The sequence below is a fragment of the Nyctereutes procyonoides genome, unplaced genomic scaffold (assembly GCF_905146905.1).
Source record: "Nyctereutes procyonoides isolate TBG_1078 unplaced genomic scaffold, NYPRO_anot_genome, whole genome shotgun sequence".
Lineage (NCBI taxonomy): Eukaryota > Metazoa > Chordata > Mammalia > Carnivora > Canidae > Nyctereutes > Nyctereutes procyonoides.
Window position 1 is genome coordinate 21932434 of NW_026575135.1, and position 13727 is coordinate 21946160.

Here is a 13727-nt window from a genome sequence, read left to right on the forward strand (position 1 = left end):
CTGGCACAAAAACAGACACATAGATCAATGGAACAGAATAGAGAATCCAGAAGTGGACCCTCAACTTTATGGTCAACTAATATTCGACAAAGGAGTAAAGACTATCTATTGGAAAAAAGAAAAAGTCTCTTCAATAAATGGTGCTGGGAAAATTGGACATCCACATGCAGAAGAATGAAACTAGACCACTCTCTTGCACCATACACAAAGATACACTCAAAATGGATGAAAGATCTAAATGTGAGACAAGATTCCATCCAAATCCTAGAGGAGTACACAGGCCACACCCTTTTTGAACTTGGCCACAGTAACTTCTTGTAAGATACATTCATGAAGGCAAGAGAAACAAAAGCAAAAATGAACTATTGGAACTTCATCAAGATAAGAAGCTTTTCCACAGCAAAAGATACAGTCTACAAAACTAAAAGACAACCTACAAAATGGGAGAAGATATTTGCAAATGACATATCAGATAAAGGGTTAGTTTCCAAGATCTATAAAGATATTAATATCTATAAAGATATTATTAAACTCAACAGCAAGGAAAAAAACAATCCAATCATGAAATGGGCAAAAGACATGAACAGAAATCTCACAGAGGAAGACATAGACATTGCCAACAAGCACATGAGAAAATGCTCTGCATCACTTGCCATCAGGGAAATACAAATCAAAACCACAATGAGATACCACCTCACACCAGTGAGAATGGGAAAAATTAACAAGGCAGGAAACCACAAATCTTGGAGAGGATGCAGAGAATAGGGAACCCTCTTGCACTGTTGGTGGGAATGTGAAATGGTGCAGCTACTCTGGAAAACTGTGTGGAGGTTCCTCAAAGAGTTAAAATAGATCTGCTTTACGATCCAGCAATTGCACTGCTAGGGATTTACCCCAAAGATACAGATGCAATGAAATGCCAGGACACCTGCACCCAGATGTTTCTAGCAGCAATGTCCACAATAGCCAAACTGTGGAAGGAGCCTCGGTGTCCATTGAAAGATGAATGGATAAAGAAGATGTGGTTTATGTATACAACGGAATATTACTCAGCCATTAGAAACGACAAATACCCACCATTAGCTTCGACATGGATGGAACTGGAGGGTATTATGCTGAGTGAAATAAGTCAATCGGAGAAGGACAAAAATTATATGGTCTCATTCATTTGGGGAATATAAATAGTGAAAGGGAAATCATGAAAGGGGACAAGGGGGAAAGGAGAAAAATTAGTGGGAAATATAAGAAAGTGAGACAGAACATGAGAGACTCCTAACTCTGGGAAACGAACTAGGGGTGGTGGAAGGAGAGGTGGGCAGGGGGTGCTGGTGACTGGGTGACAGGCACTGAGGGGGACACTTGATGGGATGAGCACTGGGTGTTATTCTATATGTTGGCAAATTCAACACCAATAAAAAAATTTATATAAAAAAAGAAAATGCTCCACATTACTCGCCATCAGGAAAATACAAATCAAAACCACAATGAGATACCACCTCACACTAGTGAGAGTGTGGAAATTAACAAGACAGGACACAACAAAAGTTGGAGAGGATGTGGATAAAGGGGAACACTCTTGCACTCTTGGTGGCAGTGTGAACAGGGACGGCCACTCCGAAAAACTGTGTGGAGGTTCCTCAAAGAGTTAAAAATAGATCTGCCCTACGACCCAGCAATTGCACGGCTGGGGATTTACCCCAAAGATATAGATGCAGTGAAAGGCCAAGACACCTGCACTAAATGTTTATAGCAGCAATGTCCACGATAGCCAAACTGTGAGAGGAGCCTCAGAGTTCATTGAAAGATGAATGGATAAAGAATATGTGGTCTATATGTACAATGGAATATACTCAGCCAATAGAAACAACGAATACCCACCACTTGCTTCAATGTGGATTGAACTGGAGGGTATTATGCAGAGTGAAGTAAGTCAATTGGAGAAGGACAAACATTATATGGTTTCATTCATTGGTAATATAAAAAATAGTGAAAGGGATTATAGGGAAAAGGAGAGAAAATACGTGGGAAATATCAGAAAGGGTGACAAAAATTAAGAGACTTTTAACTCTGGGAAATGAACAAGAGACAGTGGAAGGGGAGGTGGGCGGGGGTTTGAGGTGACTAAGTGACGGGCACTGAGGGGGGCACTTGATGGGATGATGACGGGGTGTTATACTATATGCTGGAAAATCAAACTCCAATAAAAATATACAAAAAAAAGTAGCAGACTTAAATAGAGTAAGTCATCCTTGATATGCAATAAACTATCAGAACACCAGTAAGCAGCATGCCTACAACTTGGATTAGGACACCCGCTTACAATGTCTATGACATCTGCAGAGTCTAGCTAATAATTGAGATCAGGAAGATAAAGAAAATAAATATTGAGATGAAGAAAAAAAAGAAAACTATTCACAAATGTTGTTTGACTAGAAAAAGTTTTAATCGAATGCCAAAACTACAAGAAGTAGTAAGAAAGTACACTAGAGTGGTTTTATATAATTCACAGCAGTCACCAACACTTTACACGACCGAGGGGAAAATATATAAAGAACTATAAGAGACCTATATGAATATTATCCACTTATAATGATCATACAGCAACAGGAGAAATAATAAGACATGTTCAATTTCAAGAAGGAAAAGCCCTGAAAGTAAGCCTCAGGACATTTAACTATCCTCCACCCAAGTACCCTCATTCAAAGCCTTTCTTCCCTCTTGCCAGTAGGTTGGCATGAGCCATGCTCCATCCACTTTCCCATCCCTAGAGCAGGCCCATTCTGTTAGTAGGGAAGGAAGGTCCAAACTCAGAGCTTGGAGGCAAACATGAGGGCTCCCTGACCTAAAGGTCTCAGAAGCAAAGAAAACCAGCCATCAACTCAGCCCATGTTTTTGCGGTATCCAAATTGTCTAAAACAGACCACTGTCCGAAGGAGGCTTTCAGAGCTCTGCGTATGTGCTGATCAATTTCCACCTCATTACAACTAGTGACCATTTACCTCAGGTTAGGATGATCCCTAAAATCTTCAAGAGATTACAGTATCCATTGAAAGCTTTACTAGCACCACCAAATCAACACCACGGATGATCACAACAAGTCAAGAATGTAATCACCCAAACATGTTGAATCAGAGCATTTCAGATGCTGGACTGAGGGAAAGGACCAGGTGTGATGCAGGAGCTGACTGCCTCTTCCAACAGGTAATCTTCCTGGACCCCAAACAACTGCTGCCAGGAAGAAATGTAGGAGTGGGGGAGGGGATGAAGAATAGCTGTCCCAGCTCCAGGTTTACTGCTTACCTCTGGTGCTTGTGGAGTTGAGCTGACTGTCCTCCCCAAATTCTTTAATGGTATCAAGATAAGCATTACGAGGGCCAAACAAAACTTGTTCCATAGATAGATGTGGCTAGAGATGGCCAGATTTCTAGAAAAGAACAAGGCCAGCAACCTTTTGACCACAGTAGAGCTTCTTCTTGCTAGACACGTCTCCAAAGGCAAGAGAAACAAAGGCAAAATGAACTACTAGGACTTCATCAAGATAAAAAGCTTTTGCACAGCAAAGGAAACAGTAAACAAAACCAAAAGACAACCTGCCACTGGGGGATGATGTTTGTCAATGTCTTATCAGATAATCAGATAACGGGCTAGTATCTAAGGTCTACAAAGAATTTACCAAACTCAACACCCCCCCCAAAAAAAAAAACAATCCAGTCAAGAAATGAGTAGAAGACAGGAACAAACATTTCTCCAAAGAAGACATACAAAAGGCCAATGGACACATGAGAAATAGCTCCACATCACTCGGCATCTGGCAAATAGAGATCAAAACCCTAATGAGATACCTCCTTAGAGCAGTCAGAATGGCTAAATTAAGAATGCAGAAACAACAGAGGTTGGCGAGATGCAGAGCAAATGGAACTATCTCACTTTTGGCCACAAGACAAAATGGTGCAGCTACTTTGAAAAACAATATGGAGGTTCCTCAAAAAGTTAAAACTAGGGCTACTCTATGACCCAGCAAATGCACTACTAGGGATTTACCTCAAAGAATCAAATGTAGTAATCCAAGGGGGCAACTATACCCCAGTGTTCATAGCAACAATATCCACAATAGCCAAACCATGGAAACAGCACAGACGTCCATCAACAAATAATGGATAAAGAAAGTGGAATGTATATACAGTGGAATACTACTTGGCCATCGAAAAATGAAATCTTACCATTTTCAGCAATGGGGATGGGACTAGAGGATATCATACTAATCAAAATAAGTTACTCAGAGAAAGACAATTATCATATGATCTCACTTACAGGTGGAATTTAAGAAACAAGACAGAGGATCATAGGGGAAGAGAAGAAAAAATGAAACAGGACACAATCAGAGAGGGAGACAAACCATAAGAGACTCTTAATCATAGAAAACAAACTGAGGGTCGGTGCAGGGGAGAGAGGTGTGGAGACGGGGTAACTGGGTGATGGACATTAAGGAGGGCATGTGATAAAATGAACACAGGGTGTTATAAAAGACTGATGGATCACTGACCTCTACTTTTGAAACCAATAATACATTCATTATATGTTAGTTAATTGAATTTGAATAAACCAATCTGGAAAAGATAGTCTCTTCAATAAATGGTTGGAGAAAGCTGGAGAGCTATATGCAAAAGAACGAAATTGGACTAATTTTTATATCATACACAAAAGTGAAATAAAAATGGGTTAAAGATTTAAAGGAAAGACTCGACCATAAAACTCCTAAAAGAAAACATAGGCAACAAATTCTTGCACATTGGCCTCAACAACGTTTTTCTGGATATGACATACCGCACGCACCTCACAGTGGTCAGAATGCCTACGTTCAAAAAGACAAGAAATAACATATACTGGTGAGGACGTAGAGAAAATGTTAAATTAATGGTTACAAAGTGTTTGTCCCAGTGACAGGCACATGGGAGGGCCTCAATGAACATAGTCAATTCTGCTGCTGCTGTAGTTAGATATTTCTCCTGTCTCCCCGTTCTGGATGTCTAGAACTCACATGGGGACAATGTATTTTGTCTCTGAATGGAGCACTGGCTGGTCTGGGACCAAAGGGAAAGCTCAGAAGACAGTGGCATCTGCTGTATGCTCTTCTCCAGTTGACCTTCTCCCAGTTGACTGTGTCCCAGTTGTTACCTTTAATTGGAGGCCCCAGGTATGCTTAAGGCCTCTACCCTATGCACATTTGACATTCCAAACTTTAGATTGCTTCTGGGACTAACAGAGTCCCTGTAGGAGATCACAGCTGCTGCTTGGGGAATCCTTTCACTGCTGGGGAAAAGGTACCCTTGGGATCGCTGGGCTTCAGATCAGGATGACAGGTCCCGTCCAGGAAGAGTCTGTAGCTGAGGCACCTAGTCAGCCTGCACAGCTAGGAGGAAGGATGCGAAGGAAACCGCAGCAGAGGCTGAAGTTCCCACAAGGATGTCAGCAGAGAAGAAGAAAGAGGATCTCAGGGGCAAAGGAAGTCCAGCAGGGGAGTGTCTGGGGTCCTTCTGTGGCATCCGGGGCCTGGCCCAGGGCACAGTGAGAAGCTGAGAATTGTGTCCGGTATCAGAAGACCCAGAGAAGTGGCTGCAAGCAGGATGCAGGTAGGGAGCTCTGGGCTGGGGTGGGGACAGGGATGGTGGCCATGACTTCTGAAGAGCATTTTCCAAAGATAGACTTGCCTCCTCACCCTGCCTCTGCTCCAAGAACCTTCCAGCTGCAACTGACCGTGAGCAGCTTGCTGGAGCAGAGAGGAACAGCTGAGGTAAACCCAAGCAGTCCCTCATGCTCTACAGAGCTCACTAGTGACCAAGCCCCTGCCCTGACACTGCTGTTCCATCCTCCCTGGGAGGAGCCCAGACCCTTGGGAGGAAAGCAGCCTGATTTCTTGCTGAGATTTCCCAGAAGACTGAGCCTTGCTCAGGGTCAGAGGGTGAGCAGACAGCAAGTTGGGACCTATCATTGTCTGTGACTCCCAGTCTGTGGCTAGTTCTTTTTTCCTCACTTTCTTCCTACCCCTCTTTCATGGGGGAAACAGTCCAAGACTCCCAATAGATGCCTGAAACCACAGAGAGTCCTGAACTCTGTGTATCCTGTTTCTTCCTATATATACATACCTAGGATCAAGTTTCATTTCTAAATCTGACACAGTGAGAGATCAACAACAACCAATAATAGAGATGAGTTATGACAATATACTGTAATGAAAGTTATGTGCATGTGGTCTCTCTAAGTATCTTATTGTACTGCACTCTCCCTTCTTCTTTGAAGAAACAAGATGAGAAAATGGCCACACGATGAGCTGAAGTGAGGTGAGTGACCTAGACATCGTGATATAGCTGAGCCTGCTATTGACCTTGTGACCATATGTCAGAAAGGCCATCTTCGGCTGCAAACCACAGTTGGAGGTGTTGGCAGGGCAGGAACCGAAACTCTGCCAAGCAAAATGCTTCTTTTTTTTAAAAGATTTTATTTATTTATTCATGAAAGACACAGAGAGGCAGAGACATAGACAGAGAGAGAAGCAGGCTCCTCCCCATCAGGGAGCCTGATGTGGGACTCGATCCTTGAACTGGGTACTCACCCTGAGCCAACGGCATACACCCAACCGCTGAGCTACCCAGGCATCCCAAGCAAAATGCTTCTAATGAGGAATTACTATACTGAGAATTTCCCCCCTGAACACAAAGTAATTTTTGCCCATTGTATTAGATAATTTGATAATATTGGGGTGTCTGGGTGGCTCAGTCAAGACCATCTAATTTGAGTATAAGAGTGTGTACACATGTATTCTTCCTCCTTTATTGTAGTGTAACGGTATACAATTATAAACATAAAGTCTAAAATTTCATTATATGAAGTGGCATCGTCAGCCATTTATTAGTAGGTATTTTGTTTCCCATATTCATTCATAAATATGGCTGTGATGAATGCCTTTATTGAGAGATACTGGCCTTCTGCTCTCATTGATCCTTTAGAATTGCTTCCCAAGGCTGGACTTCCTGAGTTCCGTGGGCCTTTCATGTATTCCGTTTCCTATGCAAACTGCTCCAGAGAGGCTGTACGTGTGCATGGGGCTCTGGACCACCTTGTGTTCCCGTCCTCTTCTCAGCTGCCTGCTAACTCCAGAGATCAGTAGTGACCAGCCCACAAGCAAGGCTCTGTCCCTGGGACAAGCTGAGGTGTCATACCTGTAGGATGCAGCCACAAAGGTAAAGACTTCCCTTCCTTTCCTGGCTCTCACAGGCTGACACCTGGCCACCAGGGGCTGTAGGTGTCAGAGCTCTTTGTTCTCTTCCACCCTGAGTCTCCTCCAAAGCCTGGCACAGCATAATTTCCTGCTGGCCATGTCTTGAGGGGAAACCAAGTACTCAGAGCTCTCCTTCACACACACACACACACACACACACACACACACACACACACACACACGGGCGTCCCACACATCGAAAGGAGTGGGCTGTCCCCTTCATCAAAGTCTGCTCCCTGCCTGATGAAGGAAAGTGCTGGACAGCTCACGACAGAGTTGGGATGCCCTGGGAAGCACCTGTTCAGCCCATTCACAATGCACAGGGAGAAACTGAGACCTAGGACTGGCTCAAGCTACACAGATATCCATGTCACAGACAGGGGCAGGCCCCACAGCCCTGGGCTCAGTGTGCAAGATCTTCCTAGCCATCCAGTTCATTCCAATTGAACCAGCTTTCATTCAGCATGGCAGGCATGAAGGACTTCCATGGCAGCAGCTCTCACATGGGTCAAATCTTGTGCATCTCTCATGTCCACAGCACATTGTCCATGGAAGAAGCTTCTGTGTACACAGCTCTGTCTGAAAAAGTGGACAGGATGGCCTCTCTCACAGAAGCCACCATCCCTGGTCTCCAACCACAGCATATCCTAGTCACTCTTGAATCCTGCTTGTGGCATTGACTGCTATATTCACTTTTCCTTTTCTGGGGCTGGGAGAGCCACGGGGAGGAATGGGAGACAGGCTGGGGCAGAATTTCATGGTGAAGCACCCAGAATGGGCCTGCACTGAGCACTCGGGAGCACCCTCATGTGCTGAATGAGGGATGGGGCAAGGGTCCTAGGCTTGCATGGAAAACACAATGAAACCCATGGTTGCATAATGGGGGCAACCCTTCCTCATTTAGATCGGTGCTCCTCTGCCGGGCACGATTGGTACCTCCTTCTCCTCCCAGAAACATCTGGCAATGTGTGGAGACATTTCTAGTTGTTACATCTCAAGGAGCAGGTGCTACTGGCTACAGGTGGGCAGAAGTCAGGGATGGTGCTAAACATCCTATGATGCACAGGACAGCCCACACGGCAAAGAATTCCCCAGCCCCAAGTGTCACTAGTGCCGAGGCTGACAAAGTCTAGGTTCAGGGCATGAGCTACTCTGCCTGAGAATATATCTGACGTAAAGTCCTACCATGACTGAAGCAAGAGCGTGTGGACAATGAGACAGATCAGAGAATACACAGGGCTGGTATTGGAGAGACAGACTCTCTTAAATATCTGTGTAGCTATTTGGTGGAAAGAACCCAGGTTTGGCACCTGGGATCCAGCCCCAGCTCTGTCACTCAAACTTAAGAACCAAATCTTTGGCTCCTCTGAGCTTTGGTTACTTTTACCCATAAAACTTGAATGATAACATCTTCTCTGTGGAGCGTTGCAAAGAAGTGGCGCAGAATAGATGGTCATTAATATTAACCACTTATCTTCTACCCTCCACCCACTCCTACACACACACACACACACACACACACGTGCACCCACACTCACACCATGCAGGCACACACACCACCTCAATTAATATTTTTTATTGGAGTTCAATTTGCCAACATATAGAATAACACCCAGTGCTCATCCCATCAAGTGCCCCCCTCAGTGCCCGTCACCCAGTCACCCCCACACCCCGCCCACCGCCCCTTCCACCACCCCTTGTTCGTTTCCCAGAGTTAGGAGTCTCTCATGTTCTGTCTCCCTCTCTGATATTTCCCACTCATTTTCTCTCCTTTCCCCTTTATTCCCTTTCACTATTTTTAATATTCATACACCACCCCCATTAAGAAAGAGCTATAGACATATTACAAGTGGGGTTTCTGAATACAGAGTCTGGGCAACTGTAGCTGAGAGACGGGAAATCCTCTACACAAAAGCACGCAAGTCCTCCTGTAAGCTAGCTGCTTGCATGGAACACCACAATGGAGGCAGAGTCAGACATTACCCAACAATAAAGTATAAACATGAGGGGACAAAGGAAAACATTCCATAGTCACCGTTAGCTTAGAATTTCACCAATATTCTAATGAGGTGGGATTAGAAGTGAATGCCATATATCCTGCTCTGTGATAACTGTCGCCAGCGTGGTCATTAAGAATGGAGTTAACTGGTCAGTAAGCTCATGGCTCTCATCCCATAGTGTGGGTCACTCGCCGGGTTACTGCTTCCATGGACTTCATAAAGCTCTTCCCCATGAGGGCACATCCCCACATATTGCCATTAATGTGTATTAAAACAGGCAGACCTCAGTACTGACAATGGTCACGTCTGTGTTGCGGAGGGTGGGCAGAGTCAAGAAGTCATCCTCATGTGGCTGAACGTTTACCTAGGCTTTACCCTGGCTGGATTTAGATGAACACTTTTAAACAAGTTCCTTACAAATGGAATCGATGTTAAAAAGGCTTGAACCTTGGTAGTTGTAAGAATTGGATCAGCTTGGGAATTCTCCTCCCCGAGAATATAAGAAAGCTGAGATTACATGAAATTTCTATGCATGTATATCAAAAAGAAGTAACTTATAGCATTTTCTAATGCTCACCATAAAGCAGAGGAAAAGTCTCTTCTGACTGGGGATTAGCTCTGCTGAACTCAGGTCCTCTGTATATTACCACTTTACTCAAACTTGGGCAGATCACTTCCCCCTCTGGGCCTCAGTTGCTTTTACAGGCAATGAGAGAAAAACTCCCTCGCAAACAGCTGCGTACAATATTGCTAAACTCTGTTCCAGCCTGGACCTTCTCTCATCTGAGGGGTAAGCACACCTACCTATTATCTCTTTTATCTCTCATACACGTACGCTCTCCTACTACGTAGCTGGGACTTGACGGCTTACCAGATGCCTGAGATGCTTCACAAGAAAGCCTCAAATGCTGCTTTTGTGCTTTGGTGAAGAAGGAAGGGGGAACACATGGAAAAAGCCAACTGGTCCTCCCCTGTGGCGGGGTTCATTCTCCTGGGACTCTCAGACGACCCAGGGTTGGAGAAAATATTTTTTGTGCTCATCCTCCTGATGTACCTGGTGATCCTGCTGGGCAATGGGGTCCTCATCCTGGTGACCATCCTTGACTCCCGCCTGCACACACCCATGTACTTCTTCCTGGGGAACCTCTCCTTCCTGGACATCTGCTACACAACCTCCTCAGTCCCTCTAGTGCTGGATGGCTTCCTGACCCCCAGGAAAACCATCTCCTTCTCAGCCTGTGCTGTGCAGATGTTTCTCTCTTTTACCATGGGAGCCACAGAGTGTGTGCTTCTGGGCATGATGGCATTTGATCGCTATGTGGCCATCTGTAACCCGCTTAGGTACCCTGTGGTCATGAGCAAGGCTGCCTATGTGCCCATGGCTGTCAGCTCCTGGGCTATTGGTGGTACTGCTTCTGTGGTACACACATCCTTGACAATTCAGTTGCCTTTCTGTGGAAACAATGTCATCAATCACCTTGCCTGTGAGATCCTGGCTGTCCTGAGATTGGCCTGTGTTGACATCTCCATCAATGTCATCAGCATGGGAGTGACAAATGTGATCTTCTTGGGGGTCCCAGTTCTGTTTATCTCTGTCTCTTATGTGTTCATCATTGCTACCATCCTGAGGATCCCCTCAGCTGAGGGGAGGAGAAAGGCTTTCTCCACCTGCTCTGCCCACTTCACTGTGGTGGTCATCTTCTATGGGACCTTATTTTTCATGTATAGAAAGCCCAAATCTAAGGATTCCCTGGGACAAAACAAAGATGACCTTTCAGACAAGCTCATTCCCCTCTTTTATGGAGTGGTGACCCCCATGCTCAACCCCATCATCTACAGCCTCAGGAACAAGGACGTGAAGTCTGCTGTGAGGAACCTGATGTCTCAGAAGTGCTTCACCAGGTGATGTAGAAGGGCTCCACTGTGGTTCTCACCCTATGGGAGTAAGGACTTTTGAGCATTATAGCTGCCATTCAAAAGACAAGTCAAGTTATCCAGAATGGTCGCTTGCCCTTCAGCCCATTTTCAGGGAATGATTAACTTCTCAGATGTATCTTCTCAGTGTTAGCCATTTATCTGAGAGTTTCAACACATGCCAGACATTGAAGCTCTAATTTATATACAAAGACACTCTGAACACATAGTAAAACCGAGCAGACTGGAACCATTAGAGTGAGTCGAATCATCTGTACTGTGAGCAACACAGTTGGAGGAGAGAGGGCTCTCCCAGAAACATTGCCATTCCTCTTGGATTCCCCAGGAGAGTCAGAGCAACAATGAAGAAGTGAGAATTTTCATTGTGGACCTTTTTTATGATACTCAAATTGCCTGAAGTTCTAAGAAGAGACAAAAGACAAGTTCTCCACATACAGAGCTTTTGGGTGGGAACAATCTATTCTGATTTACTGAATTTCTTTTTATTTATGAGAACATTGAGGCTATTTTTTCTCAAGGTAGTTCACTTCATGAAACACTGCTAATTAATCAAATGTAAGAAGGAGTATAGAGTTTGAATTTGCTATTCATCACTTACAGCAATTCCCAGTAGAATGCTAGTATTCAGTGAGATTTTCACCCATATTCTGATAAAAAGAAAGATGGTATAGATACGATAGATGGACAGACAGACAGTGGCTAAATATGTTTGAAGACTTTGGGGGTGAGGGGTGTAACATTTGACACCTTTCTTTGTTTTAGGACTTTGACACGTTTCTTTGTACCAGGACTTCTCAAAGTGTTTAGTATGCTACAGTACACTGTGAATGTCCAAGACACGTAAACTCTGTAGCATTTTCTGAGCATCCATAGCTCAGCAGGATAAAAGTTGGAAAGCATTTTCATACCTATGACCTTGGGAGGGTTGTTTAAACTTTCCCAGTCTATTTCTTCATACTTTAACAACTAACCCCTAGATTTCACATGAATTGGATAGGAAATTATAGATAAGTGCCTTGTAAATGTCAAGCACAATGGAACTAGAAGATAGTAGTAGTTGTTGTATCTTGAATGCTGCACAGTCCTGTGTGCCATGTGGCAAGGAGCAAGACATGGTCCCTAGCTAGACGATACACACCCAAGATGAATGAGAATTTCAAAGATGGTAGCAGTTGAAAAGCAACATTTTGACAGCAACTTCAAGGAAATTCTTTGAATATGGCAGACTTAAAAAAGAGAATTTAGAAAGTTGATCCAATTTTGAGACTAGATGTTGGTAGTGGGAAGTTTCTGCTTCAAATGATATTCACATTTTTATATTTACTAAAACCGAGTTGCGTAAGGATACATATTTTGTTAATAACATTTCACATCCTTCTGTTCATTCTGTTCCTGATTTCCACTTTGCACCAGTAGAGAATAATCTTGCCATTGCAAATACACAAATGACATCTAGCGGCCATTTAAGCAAACTTCAGACCCTTAGAGGAGCCATGCCCTGAAGAGGCTTCAGGGGGTTTTCTTGTTCAACCCTATGGCATGCAGTTCCTTTCCAATGTCCCTGATTGTAGTCAACAGGCATTTGTTTGGACACCTGCAATGACAAATTATTCAATACCTCTGTACTCTAACTTTTTCATTCAGTCCTAGCAACTTCCTCCACAGTATGGTTAATCATACCCTCCAGTAACTTCTACCATCACTCCTAATTAGATTCAGTGCTTCTACATGAGATGCATCCAATCTCTATCCTTCTGGAATATGAAGATAGTTTTTCTGGCTCCTGAGACTAGAAAGGGGAAAAAAAAAAGAAAGAGGGAGAAAATTCGGTTGAGAACATGTCAGAGACATAAAAGGTAGACCAGGGGGTTCCATAATTTTATTTGTGAGAAGAAAACAGAACAGATGAAAGACAAAAAATAATTAAGGAGGAGAAAAACATTTTGCTGAACAGAAATTTTACAAATTTTATTCTTAAAAGGTTTATCAATCACCAGGTAAGATTTATGGCAAATGATTTACCTATGCACAGTCGATCCAAGGATAAGTTGTGATTTTCATATATGCCAAAGTAATTCTATAGACTTTTCCACAGAAGAAAAGCATATTTCCCAAAAAGGAACAAGAATCTGGCTGCCATTGGCCTCCTGCTCTGCCACCCTAAATGTAGATGCCAGTGCAAAAAGGGTTTCAGAGTTCTGAGGGAAAGGGGCCGAGAGTCTCAAATTCTGCATGTCCTGACCAGTAAACAAATATGAGAGTTAAAAAGACGTTGGCACATGGAAACACAGACAGCACATATCCCTATAATCTCTTTCTCAAAAAGAAATTTTATTTATGATGTTCACACAAGAAACAGTTACAAATAAATAATAGAAGGAATGCCACAGACATGATATGTAAGACACAGTGGAGAATGATCAAATGTAAGACAAAGTTGAATAAACGCTTGATACCAGATGTGCCAAGACAAATATATGAAGGAATGGTGAGGAAATGCATCGTGGTAAACAGTA

General features: G+C 43.6%; 1 protein-coding gene across 1 annotated transcript; it reads left to right on the forward strand.

The window, feature by feature from the left end:
• The first annotated feature begins 10222 nt into the window (after positions 1-10222).
• Positions 10223-11182, forward strand: LOC129495056 (olfactory receptor 2S2-like). Its single transcript, XM_055302373.1, has one exon. It carries the CDS (start codon positions 10223-10225, stop codon positions 11180-11182), a length of 960 nt encoding a protein of 319 aa, XP_055158348.1.
• Positions 11183-13727: the final 2545 nt, after the last annotated feature.

Excerpts from the sequence above, each read along its gene's own strand:
- LOC129495056 (XM_055302373.1), top strand. The coding sequence starts at position 10,223 with ATGGAAAAAGCCAACTGGTCCTCCCCTGTGGCGGGGTTCATTCTCCTG.